The sequence below is a fragment of the Harpia harpyja genome, chromosome 1 (genome assembly GCF_026419915.1).
Source record: "Harpia harpyja isolate bHarHar1 chromosome 1, bHarHar1 primary haplotype, whole genome shotgun sequence".
NCBI lineage: Eukaryota > Metazoa > Chordata > Aves > Accipitriformes > Accipitridae > Harpia > Harpia harpyja.
The window spans coordinates 57,978,227-58,005,399 of NC_068940.1; the positions used below are offsets into that span (position 1 = coordinate 57,978,227).

The following is a 27,173-nucleotide window of genomic DNA, read 5'->3' on the forward strand; positions in this document are numbered from 1 at the left end:
TTACTCTCCTACACTGAGATGTAACCAAAGATACAATCTAGCCCCAGGGATGCTTTCTTAGCTACAGGTATAACCTAAAGGTCAATACTGAACACGACCAAGACCCAACAGAACTGTCTCTCTTAAGATAGAATGGTGATTCCTCAGTTGTTCCGTCCAAGCTCTTCTACTTTTCTGATACTTTCAAATACATGTGGTACACCTTAAGCTGTGCTTTGCTGTTGCATGATTTTGCTCTGTAGAGAGTCACCTTTTTAACTTTTTTTAAAAACTCAACTGCTAAATCAAGCTGTGTATAATTATCTCAACTTGAAAAAAAACCCTAAAAACAAAACCAGAAAGCTTCATGAATGCATTAAACCCAACTGTGATGGATTTATTAAAAACAGATCATCCTCTAATAATGGTAGGTAGGTTTTTCAATCTAAAATAAATCTACATGTAGCAATATGAACAAATGATTGGTAGCCATATATCATGTGTGCCGAAAGGTTTTCTGAGGTGGGCACTATTCCTGCTACTTAACAAATGTAAAGTAAATGGAAAACTCTGCAGCTGAATCAGTATGCTCTGTATTATGTTTGAAATTATGGAAGCATAACCACAAGGGGTTGAATGATTGATTCGTGCAACTAGAAAGATGATAAAGGGCAGGCTGGCCCATCCTCCTCTGTTTTACATCTGGAGATTCAGTACTCTTCTCTTTTGAGCAGCTTTAGCTCTAGGATTATGTGGTGAGACTAAAGCCACAACAGCAAAAGGGGATGGTAGTAAGCGCACATGAACCACTAGTGCTAACCATGTAACAGATCTGGTTCAATGGACATTAAAATACTGGGCTAAGCCTGATGATGGCTGGAGTAAAGAACTACAAACAACACCTGCCTATATTCAAAAACCTCCAACGAGAGACTAGGTATTGCATTTCTGGGCAACACATTAACTCATCATAAAGCCTTCATAGTTCATTTTCAATGTCATTTTAGCTTTGAAACACATGGGAAGCTGTGCCCATACAGCATCACATGGCCATACAGCATCAACTCTTCTTTTCAGTAGGGAACTGGTGTCTTGGGGTGCCTCCAGCAGAACCTATATTAGCATTAAACAGCAGAAGCCCTGGGGGAATGTATCTTCAGATGTAAATGAATCAGTGAAGAATGAATGAATTTGCAAATCAAATTGGTTTGTAATTTCTCCTGAGGATACTGTGCCACACACAGTAAAAGTTATTAGAGATGGGGAGAAAACAACATGACTTTGGCCAGTGTTAGCATACTAGAACACTATTCAAAAAATGCAAACTGAGGTATGCTGCATGTTTATGCTTTACTTGCAAGCCAGAGGCAAAACCAGCTGTGAAAGACAACCTCTGTTAAATAATACTGAATCCATGGAGTATAAAAAGTAAGAGTTAAGAAAACCCCTGATACTCAGGTTACTGATCGACTCTCTTTGAGATTGGTGACTTCTGTTTTCCACTGGACCTAACACGTCCCCAGAAAAACTCAACTTGGTAGAAGCTCTTCACTTGACATACCACGTCAGAGACGACAGTGTCAGCAGTTCTTGGACATGCAGACATGCTGAGAGCTGATCCAGAGCCTTACTGTTCTGGTACCTTTGGAACTGAAACCCCATCCATGTGTTGGTTTTGGGGGTTTTTTTTTGTTTTTTTTTTGTTTTTTTTAAGAAAATTTATATGCAAAGCTATTGAAATATGATTTCAAGCCTTCGTTTTATGGAACACTGGAAATATGCACAATGGTCTTTTCATTATAAAAGCATGTGGATTACACCTCAATTACAATGTAGCTCTTGAGGTGAGCCAGGGTGGCTTTGAAAGGTTCTGTTTAGATTTGGAAACAAAAGGTCAGGGACTGGCTTTAATCATACAAGAACAGCTCATGGATTTGTAAGGCTGGCAGAAAGTCTCTTGAGAAAAGGCCTTCTTGAGAGACTTCTATAACTTTCAGCTTCCAGCTGGGTGAATTAAACTGTTAGGACTGAATAGCAGTCATGTTTCTCACTTCAGTCAGAGACAAGAAGTCCACATATGGATAACAAACGATCATTAGATGGCATGCAAAGCAAAAATTTTTGAAGCAAAACCAGATCCATTTTGAAGAGTTAGAGTAACAAAAGGGATAAAGGTCTGGTCTCCAATTATAGCCCTATGACTGATTCAGTGTGTAAACATGGGCCTGTAGTTCAGTTTTGCCTTCCAGCCAGTCAAAATACTTAGGGCAACAAGATGACATTAGATTTAACCACTTAAATTATCGCTTTGAGACATCTAGATGGAAGGTGCTACAGGAAAATGAAGCATTATGGTTATTGTTATTTTTAACAAATGCTTGAGCTGATTAAAATGAATCACTTAGAGGTAAAACAAACCAAAGAAACATTACATAACAAGAGAGGCTCAGCCTTAGTCAACTCTTTGTTTTGCAACATAACAGCCACTTCACAACTGATAGCATTTAGTGGTTCCCTACCCTTCCTCGCCAACAAATGTGACGTAGAGTTTGTTCCGCTGGAGCTCCTTGCGTGAATATGCCATTACCTGGTTGAAGGTGCCTTCCAGCAAGTGGTCACGTCGTATAATTAACCTGCAAAGGGAGGCAGAAATAGAGATCTAATGATTGAGTCTTGTGTGAGCCTGTGAGGATGAAAGTAAACAAGAGCTGATAAAAAGAGACATTAATTCTCAGAGAAGTTAATAAAGTTGCATCCACTGCTGCGGATGCTACTTGACCATTATGGGTTTTGAGTGAGTTTCATTGGGCTTTTCTGTATGCCTCAAAGGTGAATTTCTTCACGATGCTGTGATTAGATTCAAAGTGTTGCTCTACTTAAGACTCTCTATTACACCCTCTACGTACAAATTTGTATGGTAGAGTGCGCTGTGAGTTTCCTGCGTAGATGAGGTCACAGCTTTCTGGGATTGGCCCTAAACTCTTCCTGGATTTAATCCAGTGAATGTCCATGGAATTACTGCTTCTGTAGCAGGGTAAGCAAAGGGAGTATCAACCTCCACTTATACAACACACTTCTCGCTCCCCTGCCAGCCTCTGAAACAACCTAATGAACAGTACATTTAAACACCATCTGTGCAAGAAATCCTTCTTGTTCATATGTTCATGGACATCTTAAGACAGACCTTCTAAAATGTATTTCCTGAATGCCTTGGACCCACTTAGTAGGACAGCAAAAGGGATAACCAACGGCTAGGACTCTCCATCTCTGTAAGAATATTTTGATGACAACGTTTGCCTGGAATAAATTGCTTGGCTTCATACTGTTTTTTTTCCACAACAGATGTGATTTGGTAGGAAGCCAACCTGATGTATAAATTCAACCAGATGCCCAGGAAATATCTTAGAAACATATAGTCCTTTGGCCAAGTTGGATAACTAGATTGAGCACAAGCAGGTACAGACTTAAAAGCCAACTAACAAGATTTCTGGAAAGCAAACTCCACAACCAAGTGACAGAGAACCCCAAAATACATGAAGAGAGGCAGAAATCTCTCTAGTTCAAATCCAGGAGGGCTACCCACACAAAGAGCTACTGAAAGTTAAACCTGCATGTACAGGCTAACTTCTGTAGGGTCATACTGTGGTCCTGAGTTATAATGATATGTAGATCCAAAGGATTTGGAGTCACTCCATCATTACAATGACACAGCTGTTAATAATCTCTGGTGGACAACTGCCTGAATGGATGATTTTCCTACTAGCAAATTATAGGCAGGAATAACAACATCCCTGTTAAATAGGTAGGGAATGGGAGTGTAAGAATATGAATCTATAAGAACTAAAACTTCCACACAAAAGCCTCTTGAAGATCACTCTTTTGCAGTATATCCCAAGATCTTATCTCGCCCTGATGGTTCATGTACAAAATGCAATCTCTGGTGTGTTTCCCACTCCCTATCAGTGTCTTCATTCATGGATAATGATAAAAGACAAGCTACACCATGTTAGACTACTTGAGTGACTTGCCATAATACTCACTTAATTTTACCTGGACCTTGCCCATACCCTTTGGCTTCAAGTTTTCGATAGAAATTGCGCAGCTTGGCTTCAAAGTCCCTCCTGTATGGAGAAGGTGCTCTTGCACTTGCTCGCTGCAGTCCTGGCGGGAAAATGAACAGCATCCTAAAGTGTAAGGGGCTTTAATTTTTTCCGAATCATGCAGCTGATGTTTCCAGACAGAACTGGCTAACAAATGCATTAGGAACTTTTTACAGGTATGCAGTGCACTCAGTACTATTATTGTTCTACCTGGCATTAATGGAGTTGTAGGTTCCTATAATTCAGTGATTGCAATGACTTCCAGGGGCTGTATCTTCTTCACTAAAAGAATTGTTAAGCTTGCCTTATGTGTGCCTTTGTGTTGCCTCAGCCTTTAACTGTGATTGACCTGAATGGAAACTCAAGGATCAGAAAGGCATGAGAAAGACTGACACGCATAACTCCCACTCACAGTCATTGGTATTTAGGTTTTCTTTCCCTTCTGCACTTTTAAGAGATCTCTCTCCTCTGCATTGTATAGAAGATCTCCTTACTTGGCAGGATTAAACCTTTGGAGCTCAAAGCAGCACTTCTCACTGGAGCCTAGCACCCTAGCCAAGCTGGGAATCAGGTTTCCCTGTGTTAATCTGACTGTATATTAAACACTTCCAGCTATCAACACAAAACCCCTTTGTGGCATCAAGAAGGATTTCTGTCAGCAAGAAATACTACATTTTCCTATTATGATTCACACATATAGCAGATTTTTAGCAATTTGGGACCTGCTTTGTTTTGAAGTCTGCATTCTCAAAGTAGCTGATTAGTCCTTTTGTATAAAAAACTGTCATGCCATAAAGGGTCAAAGAATGGATCCATGAAATCCCATTTCCCTATCTCATTACAGAAGACAATAAAAACAAGTCCTTTTATGAGAAATCTGGCAGAAAATCCTCCACAGGAAAAAAAAAAAAAAAATCACATGTAGTGAGAGCCCAAAGTATCATGGTTGCCAGGAGGGAAGGACATTACCAATTGCCTCTGCTGGTAAAACAGAAAGGCATATTTACATGCAGTGCAAAGAGAATCCCTTGTGATGCTTCTTTTCTTCTGTTAGACCTTTTTTCCCCCCAGGACAGAAGAGAATGAGTGTTCTCATGGGCTATGTAACCAGTGGCAGTAATAAGCAAGCAGACAGTATGTTGCTGGAAATTAGCATTTGCCCTTGTGTTTTCACAAGAACAGAAAGACCAGTGCAGTTCTTTTAACATTCTCTTAAGTCATGTTCTCGCCAAATACTTGTTTATGACCTGTCCTGATGTAGAAGAGGGGAACTTTGTTAACAATTGTGTTAAAACTCATTAATGAAAATAAGACATTCTGACAAAACACTGTCCTCCTATAGACAAGGGTTCAGCATTTAACTTCTTCACATCAAAAAACCTTCCAATTTTCCACAGCCACCTCTGAGATTCGAATGTCTCTTGTCCATTAATTTTGTTTGAAACCAGATCATTTAAATGAATGTTTAAAAAGCTCAGCCAATAATGGATTTCTTCAGATCACATTTCTGTCAATTCTCTCAAAATGGCCACTGGACACAGCCATGCAGTGAGACTGCAGCAGGAGTTGTATATCTTGGCAAAAGGGAGACATTAGCTCCTCAAATTTCTATAGCATAAACAATAACTACAGAGACGTACCACAGCTGGAAATAACCTTCTCAGACAGCATGTCTTTCTGGAAAATATGTTTCCCGTCAAACCTACGTTAATGGGCTCAACACAGGAGGTCAGACTAGATGATCAAGATGGTCCCCTCAGGTCTTAAAATAGATGAGTCTCGGGAAGAAGAGAAGTCTTTGGAACACCGAGTGAAGAAGACTGAACTTTACAGGAGTACTGGAAGTATTGCAATACACCTTTGATTTGGAAGCTGCTCTTTGCACCTGTCGCATAGTATGAATGTGCTTCCACGTCAGTGAGTTATGTTTGGAGTGCACCATTCTCTTACCCTAATCCTTTCCAACTACATAAAAAGCAGAAAAATACCTTCTTCTATATGGGCAATTTCCGATCTGTTTCAGCTACTGTTAACGTTTCAACAGATAAATGACAGCAATGGCAACTGATCCAGCAAAAAAGCAGCTGGGGTCAGATTTGGATCAGGAACTGGAATTAGCAGGCTGACAGCTGATGCTGGCTCTGAATCTGCCCCTTTGTATTTATTTGGAGAAATACCACAAATGCAAGATTTTGTATTATTTTCCCTATCTCCTTACCTGGAGAATTTTGGGGTGATGAACAGGGTGAGCAGCGAGGAGAGAAACTGTAACCAGGATGGAAGGCAGCCTGCAGTGGTATGTAGGACATAATATCCTCTTCAAAAAGGCTGCATAGAAAAAGTGATAGAGAGAGGTTTGGTTCACATTCGTCACACGAAGGAATGTAAATATGCAGTATGGTGCATGTCTGCTGTGGTCATAAGTTTGGGTACATCTCTGAACTCATGAATTCATAAAATCCACAGGTTTCCCAAATCAGGCATGGTCACCAGTAACTAAGAAGAACAAAAGGAATTTCATTAGACGTTTCACGCTAACACAGTGGCTTGATCTACTGATAGAGAGCAAAGATCTGAGGCTATGTAGTAAACAGGGACAACTTCAACACATTAGCAGTGAGAAGCAAAGCTACACACATCTGTCTCCCAGGTTGTTTTTCTTAGGTCATGCATTTTCATATAGCTCAACAATTTGACCATTCGGATTAAGTTGATGGGAATAAATTGTAAACTTCTTGCATTAGGCAGTGCTATATAGCATACCAAAACCACCTGGGTAAAGCAACATTTTCCATGTAAGACCAAGGCAATAAAATAAGTGCTTATTTGTGCTAAACAAAAGTAGGTAGGACCTAAAGACCAAGCGCCCTAGTCCCAGTAAAAATTGAAGCCTTATCTACATTACCCAAACAATGCTCATTGCACTGTACATTGAGGTTTCATTAGCGTGATGTGGCTCTGTGTGTATGGGCAGCACTGCTGTGGTAAAACTAGCAATTTCATGAGCAGTTACATTATTTACTTGTACTGAGAAAGACAAGTTTTTTCCTTTTCAAAAAAAAAAAAAAAAAGGAACAAGAATTTTGCCATTAAAAGGAAACATTTTGACCTGATTCTTTGTTATCTGCTACTTGATGGTAACAACTGTATTAATTGAGCTGGCTGGGGATAGAGTTTACTGCAATGATGGAGGCTGCCTTCCAGGAAGTAAGAGTTGACAGATATACCCTGGCTGAATTATTTTGGGTGACTATCAGTAACAATGAATCCTATTCTAATCACAAATGACCTGGAAGATTTAACAAAATCTTTTCAATTATGCTGCAAAAGAGCCAGCCAGCTTCTCTAGTACCATAAGTAATGACATCATGCTTTTGATCAAATCGATTACCTCAGCAGAATTACTAAATCTGCATCACAGGACAACTTTTCAAGCCCATGTGTACCCTCTGTCCGAATGTAATGGATCTTCTCCCTGAAACGTAAATGATATTATTGAGAAGAGAGGAAAGAAAAAAAAGAAGAAAATATGCCATTATCAAGGCATGAACTACACATAGAATTGTTATTCTTTGGTATTTTGCCAGTTACTGTTTCTCTCCTTACAAAAATGGCAAACAACTGTCTGATTAATTTTCTAATCTCACTAACAAACTTGCTAAAAAGAACCTATTTATATCACTCAGTTTCCTGATTCAAAAGCAAGAGATTTTATACCATATTTTAGAAAACAGAATGATTCTTAGTCCTCCAAGCTCATGTGTAGTGCTATAGCTAAGGTCACTGACAGGCAGATTTTTTGTTTAAGGCTACAACTAATATACCATCTTTCATTAACAGAATTTCACATAATACCACTTCCTTTACCTCTGTCAGTTCTATCTGGCAAATAACACTAACATATATTTGAAATTAATTGATCACACAGAGCTTATACAGTACATGTGTAAAATCATATATTTTGCTGTTTAAATGAATGCTAATAAGGACTAGGAAACATAGGATAGGATCCTATCAGCAGATTAGGGCCATGGAAGATACAGAACTACACCCCAATCTGTCAGTGTGTTTCTAAAGCATTGCAATGTCTAAGAATATTTATTCTAGTATCAAGTCAAAGGATTCTACCTCAAGTCAAGGATGTGCTTTAGTACCTTGCTGGGTGGGGCTGCAATGTATTGCAGAATCAAGCCCTGCAAAAAACGTCATTTGTCTCCTAGGAGTTTGCTTAATACCTGCTGTATGAGCATTAGACATAGCTTGGGATCACTCCTGACCTAAGGTATAATCAAAGCAATGACCTGCAGGTGAAGGGCTCAATATCCTGTTACAAATCTCATTACACACTGGCTAAGCTGTCTAGTCCCTATCAGTAGTCAATTTTGTTCTCTGCTCGAAAGGAGATAAAAGCATCATCTGTTCTCTGAGAAATGAGAATTCAAATTACAGCTGAGAAAAAAAATAGTCTGGAATAATTTGATGGTGAAGATAAAAAATTCTCAGTTACAGAAACGTACGTCTTGAATACTGGGAGCATTTTTCATTTTGTCTCCCTCATTTTATTTGAATGTATTAATTCCACCAGGAAGGAAGTCTAATACTTATACCCAAAGAACTCTTTGTCTGGCCCTCCACAGGTAAATGACGAGTCAGGCTATCAGCAGAAACTGCACTGCAAAAACTTGAAAGTCCTTCCCTTGCTCTTCCTTCCCTCCTTTGCCCGTCAAGCAGCTGCACTTTTTACTGCACAGTACAAACTAAATTCTTGGTCAAACTCTTAGGTGGTGCACACTGGCATTGCTGAGACTGACTAACACCAGCTTAGGTTCTTGGCCAAAACAATTAATATAACCTTTGGAATTAGAATGAGTTTAAATTGTACCAGCTTTTGGTTCTGTTTTTTCTTTTTTTTTTTTTTTTAAACCTAATAGGAAAGAAATGGGCATAAGAAAAAGAAAGATACAATTTAATTATTTTGGAAAGGACTACCATTAAGTCGTAAGTGAGAAAGATTAAAGACAGCAGTACAATCTACTTCATAATGTTCCTATTTCTTTATAAAATCTAGGGTGACTAGTCCATGGCATGGGTATAAATCCAATCATGAGGTGAAATCCTCGTTCTGCTGAAGTTACTGGGGTTTTGCTGCTGACTTCCATCCAAACACAATTTTAACCCTATCTTCTGAAAAGCAAAGTGATAATTGTAGGTTAAGACAGTGTTTCTGCTACTGAGTAATACTTAGAATGGAAATTAGGTATGTCACTATTTGCCCATAGTTATTTTGGTTCTTCTTACTTCCTGGGTGTCTGTGGAAAATAACTATAGCAACTACATAGATTCTGGTGGTCCACACATACTCTTCAATGGTGACAGTTCCATATGGAGCCCAAGTTCATCTTTTGTACTACAGTTACTAGAATTTGTTTTTCCCCACTACAAGAAGTCCTTCCTGGAACTGTGTTTCAGCAGTCTGGAAAAAAGCAGTACCTGAGTGCATGGTTTCTGGCCAAGCTGGGCTGACGCTCCTGCAGCATCTCAAAAATGTTGGGTTGGCGTAGAAATGCAACAATCTTGTCATTGTAAGCTGGAAAAGGAAAAAAAAAACAAAACAGAGGCTTTATTTACCATTGAAGGGGCCTGGTCACGTCACCGTGACTGTGCAGGGGCACACTGATTGCACTGCTAGTGAGCCACAGTGCAACATGAGGCAGTGCATGTGGTTGATGAGAAGTTCTGAAAAGCATCTTTGTGAGCACTGCTTTGAAAAGAAGAGAAACTTGGCTTACCCAGAGGTAATGTCTCGTGATGGTGCTGGTTTCGAATAGCTGTTACGAGACTATTGCCTGGTCTGGCCAACAGAGTAACTCCTCTGTTTCGAGAGACTTCGGAGGCCTACAATATCAGAGGAAAGGCAAAGAATGATCAAAACTGACCATCAGTAGCACATCAGTCAGTAGAACAGTTTCTCATCATTACTTCTGTGATCTTCGGAATGGTCCGTGATGCTGACTGACTGAAGGGCAGAAAGCCTGCATGAAAATTATAGCTTTGTAATTCAGCAAACTTAAAAAAGGCAGGTAATTCTGTGCTTCAAAATGGAGGGACACCATTATCCACAGCTATCACACCTCTCTGATGCTGCAGTGAAGGCACCAGAATCCAGAAGTAAACGCAAATTAATAAAGGTATTGCAGTAATGGAGTTCTCGGGTTCAATGAAAATAAAATCTCTAATATCATACAGTCTCTTGTTCTAGCATAACTGCATTTACTTCAAGGTTTTTACAGCAATGTTAATTTGGAAAAAGAAAAAAACCCACAACACTGCAACTTGTTCACTTAGCATTGTTGAAGGGAAATTTAATACTGGAAATAACATGAGGAAGGTATATCTATGTAGCTCACAGGACAGAAAAGGGCTATATCATCACAAAAGGGGGTTGCTTAACTTGCATAAGCAGAAATAGAAGTTGAATTGTATACATTGAAAAAAGAACATAATCCAAAGAGCTGATAAAAAGAGTAGCAAGAAGGAAATTTATCACTACTACTTAACTGAGGGGCTTAAAGAATGCCACTGTCCTAAACACAGTGTCTAGTGAAGGGAATCTTGTCAGGAAGGCAGATACATTAGAAGGTGGGAAAACACTTAGGTATGAGGATATTAAAAGCCATACAATGAGGTCTGGCAATCTGTCTTCAGTAAGTCATTACTTGCTGGGTAACTCTTCGGGGACTTGTGCAAGCTGAGGGGAACCCACCTCTGTCTCATATGTGTTCCTCCAGAATATGGCCACGGTGAAGCCAACAGAGGAGCACGGCTACAAAATCAGTGTGAGGATGCCCTGTATCAGGACAAGATGCTTTAGGAATTCCAATTGCCATTCTGCTGGGCTAATAGCTGCTCCTTTCTCACTGCACAAATTGTAGTACTTGGCAACCACTGCAGGAAGAAATTGCCCCTACTCCAATATTTTAACTGCTTAGCTCTGCATCCAAGCAAATGGTGCCAACCCATTTTCAGTGGTACGCCAAATGCCAGGTCTTCCAACTGCATATAAATGAAAATTGAGAAGCTAAACGTGACTGGCAAGTTGCCTTTGGAGCACATAAAGCATAAAATGTTTATATGTAACAAGATACCAGTCAACGCACTTGATACATGTCAATACACAGGTTAAACAATGAAAATTCTTAATGATTCTAATTAAACATACTGTAATTGAAAACACAAAACTTCTGTGAAAGTGCATGGTGAATGTTTTGCTCCATCATTCAATTATGATTTCACTTGCACCCATTTTATATTGGTATGCATCTGCTGACTACAAGAGAGTCATCCCAGTGTCAGGGAGAACAGTCAAGTCCGCAGTATTTAATGGACTGATGTGCTAACCTTGGTCCAACCCTTCTCACCTTTAAAAACAGAAAGAACTTTCAAGCTGGTCATACGCAATTCACTTAGTCCCCCTGTGCTGTGCTAAATCTTCTGCCTTTGTCTCTTTCTCATACCCCCATGGGCCAACCGACACTGCAAGTTTAGCTCAGGCTTAGGCAGCTTTCACCCTCTGACCCAGGCATCCACCCTGACAGGCACCATGTGGCCTTTACGGCATTCACTCTATGCTATGGAAGAAGGAGGAAGCTTAGGTGCAAGAGGTGCCCTATAATCCATTGCCACACTGGGCATGAAGCCCTTCTGGGAAGAGCTCTTTCTTGGGCTGTCTGTGGGCAGCATAGTCAAGACCACATACTGGCCTGTGATCGGCTGTATTAGCAAGGATGTGTGGGATGGTGCTAAGGCATTGTGTTGTGCTCAGCTTCTCCATTTCCAGGGAGCTCTGGAAATCAGGTGAGGATGCCTCTTCCTCAGCTCCTTGTAGAACAGACTTGCATGGGAGTGTGGATGGTGGGTGAGCCTGTTTTTAAGGGTGGTCCCTGACTCATCCTTGACAAAGACAAATCCTACACTCTTGTTGCTACACATAGATTTACTGACCAGAAGATAGGAACGGGAAAGGGAGGAGTAACAGGAGCTAAACACCCGTCTCCCACAAAAATTAGCACCAGCTGGTATATGCTTGTCACTTGGGAACTGCATGGTACTTCTGCCCAGCCTGGGGCTGGATCCTTCCCTTGCTCATGTCACCCAATTTTTTAATTTTTTTTTTTCTTTTGGCTAGCTTTCCAGTGCTGCTGAGTTGTGTGCCTGAACATATTTCTCCTGAAGCAAGAACTCTGAAAGGAAATGTGTCTACAGCCCGTGAAGAGAAACCTTCGCTCATCCCTTCCTTTCTTCCCAATTCTGGTTTAACAGCTGAAGTCATCTAGGTTGTAAGAATCCAGTTCTGTATGCACCTTAACATAATAAATTGCACACTCTGTGGTGCTGTACTTCTCTTCATCACTATCACTAGGCATCACTAATGCTGTGTTTGGATCATGGTCTTTACACCTTCACACCTCTGAACAATTTTTCGCTGGCAACACAACAGGAAAATTCCCAGCCATCTAATTAACTTCCATTTTGCTAACACTCCTCTTTCCAATCTTTTAGCTAATATAGTACAATTGATTGCTCCAATTCAGTGTTTAATCACAATTGCCTTGTCTACTTTAACTTTCTAATTGAATCATTTAATTTAGATTAGTACATTATTCTCTAATTAAAAAAAAAAAAAAAAAAAAGCAAGAGTGACCCCTCCAATGATTTAGTGACCTGGTTCATCTAGTGCAGGGTAATCTGACAGATTTATGGCAGGGTTTAACAGCTTTGCAATTGATACTGGGATGTTGCAACCAGAGTGGAGAGTCCAAACTATCACAGGAGCCTTTCAGTGATATAATACACTTTCCTGGGTTTTATATCACTGCTGGATTTGAGCGGCTCCTGCCTGTTTGAATCCTCCTACTTGCTTGTTGCGGTTTGAGTCAGTAAGGAGATTTATATACTGCTATATTCCAGTATCTCCTCCGCTTTTCTTGCTAACCAGAAACTCTTGCCTCTCCATTATGGATGCCTGCTTCTTTCTTCTTTTTGTCTTTAAAATCTCTACCCTGTAATCATACATGTTGATTTCCATTGCAGACGGAAAGTCCCTTAGCGGGAATGGAAAGTGCTTCTGACTTGTTCTGTTTATAGCAGTGGTAGAAGGAAATGAAGCACTTGGTGCTCTATATTCTTTTAGTAACTGATGGCCAGTACAGCTACCTGAACTTTTCTTTCAAAAATCAGGTAACCAACAGTAGCATCGACCACCTTTTTCCAGTAGAAGATTGATACCCTTGAAGAAATGCTTACTAAAGAATCTGTAGCATTTTTGTCAAATTTATATATAATACCATTTAATACCAAGAATCTACTCAGGTGGACATCAACATTTTTTACAGAGGTCCTTCATTTATGAGAATACTTCTAACATGAAGAAAAGCATAAATATTACAGATTATTTTATGAAGTGAATGCTTTCTTTCTTGGAAGAGGGAAATGGAGTACTATTATATGCACAGATAATTTTTTTAAAAACACAGCCCTACATATAGAGATTAAGGGAAAAAGGGGAGTTTTAACCTCTGCTTGGCCTGTTAATAGTTGGGGTGGGCCTTGAAGTACTTGGAAGCAATGGCCAGCCTTCCATAGAAGCTGTGAAATTGCTATTTCTATTCTCTACTGAGAATGAATTTTAAATGTCATAAAGCAAAGAAAACTACCATATTTGAGAAAGCATATTTTTATGTTCCAATTTCACGAGGGAGTTTTAAAAGTACATTTGAAATACTAAAAATCAATTCTTTATTAGTATTGCAAGGTATTCTGTTCAACACTACAGATTATTAGGCAGGAATCAAGGCCACATTTTGATGAGCCGAAGGGATTTAGAAGAGTCATGGAAGGGAGGGCAGGAGATCACTATTTTTACTTCAACACCACAGCCTATTCACTGCACTGCCCCTGGCCAGGGAACTTGGAAACTTGTTGGTGACTAAGACAAAACTGGCTTTTGCACTGTGTTTTGGCCTGAGAGTATGAAGAAATGGAGACCAAATGCTCACGTAAGCATTAGTCCCTATGGTTAACTATTCTCACTGAGTTTCAACCCTGCCTTATTTTGACTGAATTGGTTTGGCTTTTACTACCAAAACTTAGCTCTTGTAATGCCTGTCCTTTCCTAGATTAAACAGATCTTATTAATTTTCTAAGAATTCCAGACACTACATTTGGTTTTTTGTCCGCTGTTGAGTACTGAGATCACAATCTTTTAGAACCATAATAATTTCTTTATGGTGACTCAGCTAAGAGCCATTGGTGAGTGTGTGAAGCTAGGGTTTTTCTTTCTTCCCCACTCTGGGCTCATCTGCCTATGATTTTTGCCTGCTCTTTCCTCAACTGATCACTCAGTATCACAGAAGTCCCTGGGAGGTCCACATGACACACTGGCAACTCGTTTTGGCACTTGGGCAGGATGTTGGGTGTGTGCACCAAGGCAGGGGGTAGAGTTTTTCCTCTCATTACCCTGGCTCTTTTTTATACCCTCTCTGGCACTCAAAAGCAATCATGACTGAATCTGTACTGTTCTGCTCTCCCTCGGGCTCCTTTGACATCTGTACATGATGTTCAAAACTGGTGGTTGTCTTTCTTGGTCCTTCATACTGTCCTGGTGACAGATTCCAGAGGCCATACCACCTGCTCAGCAAAGAAACCAGCTGGACTGCGGACAGCTGACACATGGCTGGGACAAAGCCCCAAGTGTGTCCCTACAGACATGATTTATAGGACAAAAGCACATCCAAATATACTTGGAAGAAATGGCACGGAACATGTGGCTCTTAATAAATGGGCTGAGTTGCAAAGGGTTGAATCTTTTCCTTGTAAATGGTGGGCTTTTAGGCACTGATCCAAAGTCCTTGGAAACCAATGGGAGTCCTTCTAGTGGAGCAGCAGATACTTCCAGAGGGAAAGCTACTGACTATGACAAGGGTGCAGAAGCACTGTGGGACCCGGGCCACCAAGACTGTGAGAGGAAGGTGCCAGCACTGATGGGTCCTGAGACAGAAGGCCCCGTTTCATTGCCTGATCACGCCAAATCAGTGGCCTCAATGAACAGTTTACAATTTCTGCAGAGAATCATTACTCAAAAGTATTCAACGCTTCTCGCTCCCTTCCCTGGACTTGATATTTTGGGTTTATTGCAAATTGTTCTTTGCTAGCCTTGCCAGCACTTGCAAAACCAAGTGTATTTTTTGGGCTAGGTCATCCGAGATGCTCAGTGGTGTTTCTGTCCCTGACATGGTGAATTTGTAAGCAAGCCCCAGGCAAGCATGGGCCCAAATATGAATCACCGTGCAGATGACTTTCACATTCATGTCAATAATTCAGTCACAATAGCAACACTAAACTGCAGGCTGTTGGCAGAGGGAAGTTGCTAAATTGGTGGGAAGATATGATTGAAACAGATCCATTGATACACTTCCATTTTCAGAAAATATGTTGCCATATTCACCCAAGATGGGGAAAACCTACCCAAGCTACTCATGCCTGGTCTGCCTTTGGTCCTGAAGTACTGACCTCACACCCTAGTCAGCTCCTGGTCCCAACCCCATTTGGCAGTGGGAGGTGTTCGGACTGGTCCTGATGCAATAAATTTTAATGTTAATTTCACAAACATTTCTCCGGATGGTTTTCTGGAAGAGGAAGATCCTTTGGCCATAATTAATCTTTACTCCTATTCAGCTTCAATCTTTACAAATCTTCAACTGTATGGATTTCCTATATGAAGAATATGATTGCTGGTACTTCTTCCTCCTTAAATGCACAATACAAACACAGGATTTATGCTTCTATCAATCCTGCCCATGGCCCTCAGTGATAAAAATCATCCCCATGAAACATAGGAAAGATGTTTAGTGTGACTGAAAGCTAGGAAAGCAAACCTCAACATACATTACTACACTACTGCTAGGGAGTATATCTTTTCAGAGCACAGTGTCACAGTGGGGAATGAAGAAACATATGAGGCTGCTAAAGTATCAGGCTATAAAAATAATGAATTACTTCGACTTCACTAAAGCAAGACTAGGATGTCAAATATGGATTCTTCTTTAAAAATCTATTTTGTCAACATTTTACTTATTTATTATCTTATTCTGAGAATGGTCAAAATACAAACCTTCATTACCAGCAAGGCCTGAGATAAACCCTTCAGAAAGAAAAAAATCCATTGTTTCCTTTGGAAGACAAAAATCCACAAGAGAGTCTGTTTAAATGCATTTCAAAGGTAAGAAGTGCTTTTAATTCTACAGAAGATTTCTGTCAAAAGTAACTGTATTGATACTAGCACAATTACCTCTCCAGCGCTGTAGCTACGAAGTCGCTGAAGATGTTGCCTGTGAGTCAGGTGATTAGGGAGACGACCATTCTGCAGTGGGATCCTGGGATCTATGAAAGTGGTAGCACGGCTGTTGTGGTCAACGAAGAAAGACTGAAACACACAGGAACAATGTTTTTTTGAAAGAAGACTGCTAACACTGTGATGATATTGTGAGATCATAAAGTGAAAACCACTGGCAATTGTATGACAGAAATACCCTGTTTAGGTATAGTCCATGGAAGGTATCTGCAAATGACAGGACTTTCTTAGTCGAAGCCAGAATAGCTCTTGGAAAATACCTGAAGCTACACAGCTCAAAAATCACATGTAACAGCCATGAATTTGGCAAGACAGGAGAGAATAAAATAACTGGGGAACACTGCTTTAGCCTATTTGGTGGTTCCAGAAGTCACTGAGCAAAGCTTCACTGGAGGCAGAGACACTAAGCCAAATTTTGCAGTCACAACAGATCTAACCTCTGGCTTAAACTTTTTTGTTAGTCCAATGCTGCCTTGGCTATGGTGTGATATTCCACAGAAAGCTAAAGAGTCACCACTGTGCTTTGAAACATTTGTTCTTGAAGCTTTTTTCTGCTTCTAAAATAACTCTGCTTGCTGCTTTTGTTGTTTAAACGAAGCCTTCACCAGCTTTGAGTCAAGAAGGAAGGAGGACCCTTTAGTAATCATGTAGCCTGATGTGCTGTGTTAAACAAGTGATTAGTTTTGTTGGTACTCTTACCTTGCCCTGCTGGTCAGTTTTTATCTCCCAGCCACGAGGAAGCTCCAGTCGGGTATCAGCAAACATGTTGATAAAATTTACCAGGTCTCTGTTGTGCTGATAGCGCTCAAAATTACGAGCATCTCTACGGATCTTCAGAATCATATGCTTCAAGCAGGTACTGTTAGTGAAGACTCGATAGGCACTCTATGAGATGGAAAACAGAAGTGAGGAAAACAAGTTCTGATGTCAAAACAACATATTTGGTTATGTCATGGGACATACGCCCAAAGAACTGAAACATCCTTTTAGAGTCAAGAATAATTTCCATCTCATTGTTTTGATTTGAATGACTACTTTACATGAACACCTAGAATTAAGAAATACAATCTGGAAAGTGAAACATCCCACACATTATGCACAGTTAGCTTGTGCATAAACTGCCTTTCTAATGCACTCCAAAAAGATGGTCAGTTAAAACACCACACACTCAAGATGCATGTAGCTGTGCCTATTTCATTGCTTTCATTAGTCAACAGAAATACCGCTTGTGTGACTGGATGATGCCAGAGATGCAAAGACAGCTGTGAACATGTATTTATGCTAGAATTCAAATCAAGATGCACATGATAGGATTCATAAACTTAAAAGGACTGCAGTGCAGATGTCTACATCTAAGCTTCCTACCTTATTTTTGGTCACTTTATAGCCACAGGACAGAAACAGACACTTTCAATTGTCTATTTTTGGAAGATAGGAATCGTTTCCTGGAACTGAATATTTGTTTCTGCAATAACTACAAAGCACGTCAGATGGAGATGTTGTCCTGAGTCAGATGAACACCACCCCTCAGGCAGCTAGTTGTACCTCACAATGGGCATTAAATACACCTCTTAGAGGAACATGCCGTGATGCAGTTCTGAGTGAGTTAGTGCTGATCTGGTTGCAGGATAGGGGCCAAAGTGAACTGTATTTGTTGCCACAGTGTATTCAATGATAGAGCAACACAAAATACACTTGTGGTGACAACACTTTTTCTCCTCCGCAGGCTACTCTTGGGATCTTTTACTTCAGGGAAAAAGCTCCTCAAGACAGGGTAGGAAACTTTACAAAAAGCTGCAACCCTTCTAAGCATTTCACTAGAGAGGAAATGAGTGCATTGGTTCTGCTGGTCAGCTCAAAGGATTTAAGTACTTGCATCTCCAGTGAAGTGAGCCCCAGTGTGTGCACCTGTAATCTGTCCAGAGAATCCGACCCAACAGCTTTGAATTCTCAATTTCTGTGTACTTTTCATGCATTTTAACCACTATAATGTAATAAACCATTTACAAGTATTATCTTTATTTTGTAAGGATTTATCATGGTAGTAGTGCTGAGAAGAGAATACTCCCTGCAGCACAGGGTCCCTAATTGTGGCAAGGGCTGGTAAATGCTACGAAATCACAGAGATCTGATCTCTGCCCTGAAGGTATGACCTGGTTATAAACCAGGAAAGCTCCATGGTCACAAATTGCTAAGATCCCAGCCTACTCCATCACAGAAGTTGTTTTTGATCTAATGTGTGATCAATGACTGTCTGAGTATCTCTTAGCTGCACTAGGGAAACAAAAAATGTGATGCAGCTTTATCCCTCCACGGAAGTAAAATATCTGAAAAATGAGAGCCTTTCCCTTTTAATTCTAACTGCTGGATAATATTTTCCAATCCCAGCTTCACTGGCATAATTAATAGCTTGAAATTCTAACAGCGGCTTGTGGTCAAAATATTACAACCATGTTAAGCCAAAAGTTATGTGGGCCATTATTTCTGTACAAGTGGAATCTGTACAACCATTTGACAGATGTTTCAATAGATTATTCTGGCTCTCATATTAGAGACAACTTTATAAGCTCAAACTGAAGGCCTCTCTTGGCTTTTTTTATTTCAGTGAGAAATAAAATTGGGATTCAGTCTCTTGTGAGCTGTTCCTTATACCACCATGGAATCAGTTGCTTATTTTGCAAACAGTGATGCCGAATGAAAATGATACTACTCCCAGCTATAAATCACCATATATCACCCTGTCAATAGAAGAAATCATGTGCACTCCATGACCTAGTTCAGGTAATGTCAGATGAGTTAATATATCCCTTGCTCTGCAGGATTTCATGGGCAATATTCTCTGGCAGATGCTTGGAGATGGACAGCTGGCTTCAATCCGCAAAGCACCACAGCCAAAACTTGATGTCTGTAGTCAGCTAAAGAGTGGTGCTGAGGCAACTCCTGAAGTGTTTTAATTTCTTTTCCTTTCAAAAAGAAAGGTCATCCCTACCCAGAAATGGATGACTTTCCAAATATTCAGAAGTCACGTGCAGATGTCTAGCTGAACTACGTTCAAGATATGGAAAACTAGGACTGCATCTCAAGATATGGAAAACTAGGACTGCATCTCCTTGTGAGATTTCCCTATCTGCTTCCTCCTGGTTGACATATCATTACATTTTTTCCACTCCACATCAGATTTGCAAGAAAACATGCAGATTTATTGCATTAATGGAAAAAAAATGTTATTTGAATTTTTAAAATTCATTTTCGCTCTTGTTTTTTCCAAAATAGCTACTCTGACTCAAGTCAGTATTTCTTTCACTGCATTATGCCCACCTGCTTCTTGGGAGCACAAACTACACGAGTTTATAATTTTTTCCCTCTATTTCCCTGAGACTTGGTGGTACCTGAGTAAGATTTCTCAGGAACATGGCTCAAAAGGCAACAATCTCACTCCCTGCAGCAACCGACAAGAGAATCAACCAAGCCGAAACCAAGGGTTCCTGCTTATTCTGGAAGGGTAACATTAATGACCTTCTCTGTACCAGGGAATTCCCTGTGTGAGGCAGAATCCCAGCAAGAGTCTCCTTGGAGCAGCCTGGCTGTACTGTCCCCAACCTGGTCTGGTGCTCAGAAAGGACAACTGAACTCTGAGCCACACAATTCAAATTCACTATGCATTCTCCCTGAAGGCCTGGGACGTAGAGTTTGGATTCAGAAATCAGTAGTGTGAGAGAGCAAATCACAATTACTCACATAGTTTGCATGCAGCACAGTGAAGAACTCAGGATTGGTGATGAACTTCACAGCTGGAGACTGCAGCAACAAGGTGATTTTTTGAGAATTCACAGGAGAAAGGGAACCTTCCCTCCTAATCTCTGGACACAAAAAAAAGCAGCAAAATCTTATTAACATAGTGGCAAGCACAGTCTGTTATTTAACCTTTAATGAATGGCTGCAAAAGTGACAGTATAAAAAAGTCACCATCCTGCCGAATACACCTACTTTCTTTGTGTTTCCAAGACAAGCCTGCTTGCAAACTGGTAGATGTTCTCCTTATGGTTAGTGGTGCAGTGCTTACAGTAGCAGGGGTGGAGCTGGATGATTTTCTGTACTGTACGTTTTAAAACTCTGTATCATATCTACTGATGTCTCTAATTATCAATGTGACCACAACAGTTTCTGCCAGCTGATGGTTTGGTTCAATACTGTCACCCAGGTCCTGACTGGTTCCCTCCACTGCTGATTTTAGAGAGATCTGATTTTCCAATCCAGCCTGAGGCGTTCACCAGCAGAAAGCATTTGGTAGCAAGACTGGGTAAAGGAAGCCCCCAGCTCAGTCACTCACATTCATGTTGGTGCTGCAAAGTGTTGCCCTTTACTTGTAATTAAATTATTTTTGGCAAGTCCATGGTTTTGGGGACTTGTATGGTAAAGAAAACAAAAACAGACACAAAGGGATTCTTTTTAATCTGTATCAATTCATGAAGCACAGGAGCAGAACCAAGCATTTGAGAATGTAATGCTGTAGAGGTGGGAACTCCTTGACCTTCTACAGCCACCAGAAAAATGCTTCCTGCCATGGCATTATGGCTTGAGTGTGCAGTTCTGGTGTTTTCAAATATAAGCCAACTTTTATATGCAGTCCAAGGAAATTGGATGCAGATGTCATCAACAGAATAAATATAGATTCCCATTTTTTTCTTATCAGTTATAATTTTTTTTTTCTTCCTGCTAGACACGTCATACTATTTTATCCACTTAAAACTGCAGACTGGATCCAGTGCTGGAGTTAAATTGATTTATACTGTCTTAGAATCTGGATTAATGTGTCTAAATTGTATTCCTTCTGACATTTTTCATTTAAATTAAAAGCCAAATAGCAAATGTATCATACCGCAGCTTTTTCTTATTCTAGTGTGGTTTACATCACCCTTGATCTTTTAATTCTTGACATTTTATATACTATTGACTTTTTCTCCTAAAAGCAAAGCAATTATCTATAGCAAAAACCATTTCCTAATCACTTAAGATGACATATATCATACTCATCAGCTCTTCGGGGTTAAAACAAAAAAGCGAATGTTATATAATAAACTGACCTAAATACTTACTGGTAGCAATTCCTATTAAATAATTGTTTTATTATGTAGGCTATGATAGTAAATGATTATACATATTACAAGTAATGACTACATTACTTATAATTTAAGTAACAGTAATACAATGGGTACCTCATTTACATTTCAGCTGCTAACAGAGAGGACAGGGTTCTCCCTAGAAGATCTAGTGTAGGTAAAAGGCTCCCATAAATTGCAATACAAAGGATTGCAAGGAAGCTTTGAATATCAAATGTTAAACAGTCTTGGTCAAAATTGATTTTCAAGCTAAAAACACCTAATGGATCAGGAAAACAAACACGCAAAATTGAGTATTTTTCCAAACTTTATTTCTTAACAAATTCACTATTTCTCTGTGTAGTTCTTCCTATTCAACATGGAACATTAAGAAAATTCAAGCAGACATTGTGTTGGTTCTTTCCCTTTGCCAATGCTATTTACAGAGGGATGCCAAAAGGATGGCAAGAAGTCAGATTTACTTCCAGCAGACAACACAGAACACACTTTAGGTGGAGGTGAGAACGATCCAAAGAGAACTGGCCGTTCATTTTGGTGGTGCGAGTTCTCAGACAAAGCAGATAGTTATTTTTGCATGCCTACAAGTTGCATAGTGGGCACTAGTCTGATTGCTGGTGTTCCTTACCTGAAACAAACACTTAGGCTATGGTTTCACAAATGTTTTAAGAAAATATGACTACCACCAAAAAGAGTAGAAGAGTCCCCTGCCATCCCATCCTGCCCTGGGTACACATTCTCGTCTTCTCCTTTGTAGTGATACTCATTCTTGTCTGGTCATCTAATAAGCCAGGTGAAAGAACCAATTTGGCTGTAAACAACATTAAGTACAAGAAACAAGGTTATTTTTCAGGCAGATCAGTTCTCTGCTCTGGTATGGGTTCCTGCCACATAAGTTAGTGATGAACAAAAAGACAGCTGTGCCTTCTTCAGTGGCAGCCCACACTTAGATCAGCTTATAGGTATCACAAAATTGCAGCTTTAGAAACACAAGTATTTCATACTCGATGCCAGGGCCACTGCAGGTGTGACCACATGGGCAAATGCGGCAGTGCAGAAGCCGTGCCCAGAGAGAATAAACTGCAATGCCCCAAGCTAAAAATCACACTGCAGCAAAAATAAGACAGCACTATTTTTGCAACTACTAAGGTGAATAAAAAACAGATGCCTTTTCCATTTTTATTTCAAATAGCCCTTTACAAAAGTAAAAATGCTTTGTCTGTCTTAGTAGTTGTTAAAAAAAGAACTGAGGCCCTTTGTATCTGGCTTTGTACCTGTAGCTTCAAGTCTAAGCCTCTTTTCTTCTAATTATTTTTTTGCAACCCGGTATAATAAAGTTCCAGTCTCCCATGGAAATGCAGATTTCCCCAGAATTGAATGCCATCACTGAATGGCACTGAACATGCCACTCAATAGCTTTCTTCCCCATACCTGAGCTTGGCTGGGAAGGCTCTGCCTCAGAGTCACTTCCTCCTCCAGTGGGAACTCTCTCCACCCTGTTGTTTACCACAGCATCGTCTTCAGTCCGCTCTGTTGCAATAGTTCGCTGGATATTTTGGTATCTGCGTACATTCAGAGAAAGGAACAACATGCTTTACTTAACAGAAGAGCTTTCTGGTGCTTTCTACCTTAACAATTAGCACTGTTTTTGAATGATTCCAATACTTCTATCTTAAGCATATGACAGAGTAAGAGCATGCTCAACTCTTCTTCAACTGATGCAGCTACTCACACTTGGGCCAACCATTACTCTGCAAATAATGGCATTTTGCACTGACTAACAAATAGCTACAGAGGATGCAAAGCAAGGAATACTCAAAGGTCAAATTTAGAGAGGTATTTAGTCTACAGGTTGCTACTAGGCTTCCCTTGAAAACATCTGGATGTCCAGAACCTAAAACTACTGGTGGATCATGGTTCCCCCTCCCATTTACTCTTATGGTAGCATAACCAATGAAGTAAGGGTCAATCCTGTGATGCAGCAAGTACCCTTCAGTGTTTCTTACTACAATATTGGATGCATATGCTCAACCCTAAAAAGGTAAAGGCTATTAAGAGTGTTCACAAAATGCTTATTATGATACTGCATGGCCTGCAGCTGGGAACACTTCCATTTTGGTAGGCAATATGGAATGTAAACTAGTAGGTAGCATGACCTCAAAGAGCTACAATCTAGTTGATATGACAGCCACAGAAAAGTAGAATAGGATGTAACACATGAGCTGAGTAAGTGAACAGTGTGAGGATGCAAGTGTTATGTGTGTTTTTGGAAATCAGTGGGATTGGGCATTTAGCTTGGGTAGTGACTAGTTGCAGAACAAGAAGAGGAAACAATACAGAGATAAGCAAACAACAGTGAGGAGGATGACAGAAGAAAATTCTGAATAAAAACCTACAAATGTCTTAAAAAAACTATAATGTCATTTCCATACTAACCATGGAACTAATTGCCACATTAGTTGATGTCAACGGACACCATGGTCTTATGGATGAGCCCAATCCTAAATACTCTACCAGACTGGGAACAACGTGTATATACCTGGCTGTGGGAATAACCTGGAGTGTTTTGAATTCGCACTACACAAAACAAATTGTAGTTAACTTGTTCACTCACATAGATGAGTAAGATGAGAGATCAAGATTTCTTTGGTTCTACTGGCAAGCTATGAATATAAGTCTTATGTATTGAATAAGAAAATATATTTTATAGACAGAGAGAAAAAGGAAAGAAAAAGAAAACATAAAGAAAGAAGCAGAAAGAGAAGGAAAAGGAAAGAAAGAAAATAGGCTCTCATAATTATTTTAATTAGCTTTTACTCCACCCCAATATTTTTAATCCTTATTGCTGGATTGCATTTCCATATGTATATAAAACAGGATGGCTTTACTGCTTGCATTTAATCTGATCCAGCATTGTTTGTCTCTCATTTTCCTGACTCACCCTCTTTTTTCTTTCCTCAGCTCAAGTTCTGACTTACAAATTTTACTTACTTTCTCTCTCTTTATTTGTTAATGCACACTTTATTCCAAATTAGAAGTTAGTCAGGAGTTAGTTCCTCAAAGTGACACAGGATCATTAAAGACAAGCAGTTAGGATTTGGCTTTTATGTCTCTCAACAGACATCATCTCCAGTAGCTCACTGCAACCCAATCTTGGGCTGAGGAGCTGGAGACAATTAAGAAAAATAATTAAAGTTTTAATAGATTTATGCTAATCTTTCACAGTACTATGTGTTCCCCCCCCAGTACCCAAAGTCATTTGAAGCTACATTTAGCGTATACTTTGACAGTCTAAGTAAACATCCATCTATACAAGGAAATTCTGATAGCAGGTTTTGCAACAGCATGAATTTACTGCAGTTTTAAACCCTCTGTTTTAGACCTACATTTTACATTTTTATTCACATGACTGCAGGCAATTGAATGAAGTTTCCATTCCAGTACTGGAGGAGTTTTACAACACCCACATGCAACAGAAAGGGGCGGGGGGAAAGAAGTTCATAATCAAGGGATATAAGCACACATATAAAAAAACCTTGTAGCTTCAATTTAATTAGATGGTAGAAAATCCCTCTTGGCAAACCTTACAGAATAACACTAGCTGTATGCCAACAAAGGGCTACACTTTTATTTTGGGTCTCAATACTATAAAATCATCTTATACAAATACCAGAAAATGCCAAAGTAATTGGAGAAAACATTGAAAGTGCAAAAGTTATGGGAATGCCTCTAGAAATTTCAGTCTCCTTTCAAAGTGATTTGTCAAAGGAATGGAGGTTTAGAAATACCACACTGTGGCTGTCTTAATTATCACGGTTATAATTTCTTACGTTACTTATTACCTTTTAAATTAGTGCAAAGACAAATGTAGATACACATATGCTGCAAAGCATCTTTCCAAAAGAGCTTGAACAACAAGGGCTATTATCTGCTTTGCTAACAAGTAGGGAAGACAGATAGTGCTGTAGAAAATGAGCAAAAGTCTTTAAAGTAAGAAGTATGGATGTCTCTGGAGTTTGACCAACACCTGGATTCCAGTTTTGCATTCCCTGTATCCTCAAGTGGCTAGTAGAGCTAATGGGAAGCTTGGAGCACAGAAGGAAAGCAGGACTAGGCTCAATCACAGCTACAGGGTTTTTTTCAAGCTGAATTTCCAAAGCTTTGTGGTTTTGGCTGGGCTGGAAATACCAAGCTTCCTTGTAATATTTTGGTCTTTCCATTCCCTTCCACAAATGAAACCAGGAAGCTGAAAAGTGAGTATATTGGTTTAGAAAGAAAAGTCGCCAAGGTTTTCAAACTGCTAAGTGATTTTGAGTCCAGATTTTGTTTAAGGTTAGAACAAAAGTTCAGGCTGCTGCTACTTCTATCGGCAAGGTCTATCTTTGCTGTTGCCTCACCTAAAATGATTCTCAGGTGTGTTTGCTGAAGAACATTTCAAATAATGAAGTTTGAAATACAACAAAATAGTATTTCTAAAATGAGTGCTTAAAACAAAGCCCGATCCTCCACAATGCTGATAATAACCACTTACGAAAAGTCGTTTTCCTCACAATCCTGAAATCTGGAGACATGCAATATTTGAAATTAGCTTTAGGACAACAATTATAACAGCCAGGTTGAAAATAAAGGAATGACTTGCCACTAGGCAAATGCTCAGAGATTCAATATGAATCTCTTTTACTAGAATCTTAAGAAATGTTCCCAAACTTGCTGTTTGGCAGAGAGTAGAGAATCATCAGCTTTTTTCCTCTGTCCCAAGAAGCCATGACAGTTCATGTTTAATAAGTTGCAAAGTGCGTAGTCTCCAGTGGGACTTGGGTAAGGAGAGATATGCCACCACTGAAAACTCTCTATACTTCTCACTTTGTAATTGGATATGTGAATGCTAAAAATAGAGAGATTCAAAGAATGTCAGTCCTATTAACTGTCAATTCCCAACCCCAACCAGTGATAATCAAGTCATAACCAAGAAAGCCAGGCAGCTTACATGAAAACATTAAATAATAAAGTTTGAAGCAAGGAGGTCACTAAGACAATGCCTACCCTTCAGTTTCTGCTGACACAGCTGGTTTAATGATTAACCTGCATTAACTAACAGAATGGTAAATTCCTACGCAGACTCTCACAAGCACTTATTCCTTTCCTGATTGTGCTGCATTTACATGAGTTCAACCTCAAAAAAAAAAAAAAAGCCAATGTATGTCCACAACAGACCTTTCTGCTTTCTGTGGCAGATAACTTGCTTAAGTGGCAGCCAATTGTCTGAGCTTTGCATGGCCCAAACGCCTCTTAAAGACAAATGCGAAATGGCAGAGGTGTCATGTAAATCCCTTGAAAGAATCTACGTTAAACATTCACTTTCTTTAGGGTTTTTTTTTTAATATTAACATAGTAGCTTGACACATTCTGAGGAAAGCTATAATGAAAACAAATACTCAGCAGGTTCCTTCACTTCTGCAAGACATAACACGTTATGAAATGCTATCCAAAATAATGAATTTTGGCAAAAAAAAGGAGAAATTCTTCAAAAGCATGTTGATGGTGTCAACTTAAGTTGCAAAACAGCCA

The 27,173-nt window shown here is 39.7% G+C and overlaps 1 protein-coding gene across 4 annotated transcripts in view; it reads right to left on the reverse strand.

The window, feature by feature from the left end:
* Positions 1–27,173, reverse strand: part of HECW1 (HECT, C2 and WW domain containing E3 ubiquitin protein ligase 1) — a 279,914-nt gene that overhangs the window by 35,188 nt on the left and 217,553 nt on the right. For all 4 annotated transcript variants that reach the window (XM_052795694.1, XM_052795687.1, XM_052795670.1 and 1 more), the window contains 10 exons: positions 23,037–23,167; positions 20,227–20,348; positions 17,188–17,373; positions 16,426–16,560; positions 9,869–9,974; positions 9,570–9,666; positions 7,471–7,554; positions 6,298–6,407; positions 4,020–4,140; positions 2,499–2,612 (listed from right to left, as the gene is read on the reverse strand). In XM_052795694.1, the coding sequence (XP_052651654.1) occupies positions 2,499–2,612; positions 4,020–4,140; positions 6,298–6,407; positions 7,471–7,554; positions 9,570–9,666; positions 9,869–9,974; positions 16,426–16,560; positions 17,188–17,373; positions 20,227–20,348; positions 23,037–23,167 (1,206 nt within the window). The remainder of the gene's footprint in view (positions 1–2,498; positions 2,613–4,019; positions 4,141–6,297; positions 6,408–7,470; positions 7,555–9,569; positions 9,667–9,868; positions 9,975–16,425; positions 16,561–17,187; positions 17,374–20,226; positions 20,349–23,036; positions 23,168–27,173) is intronic.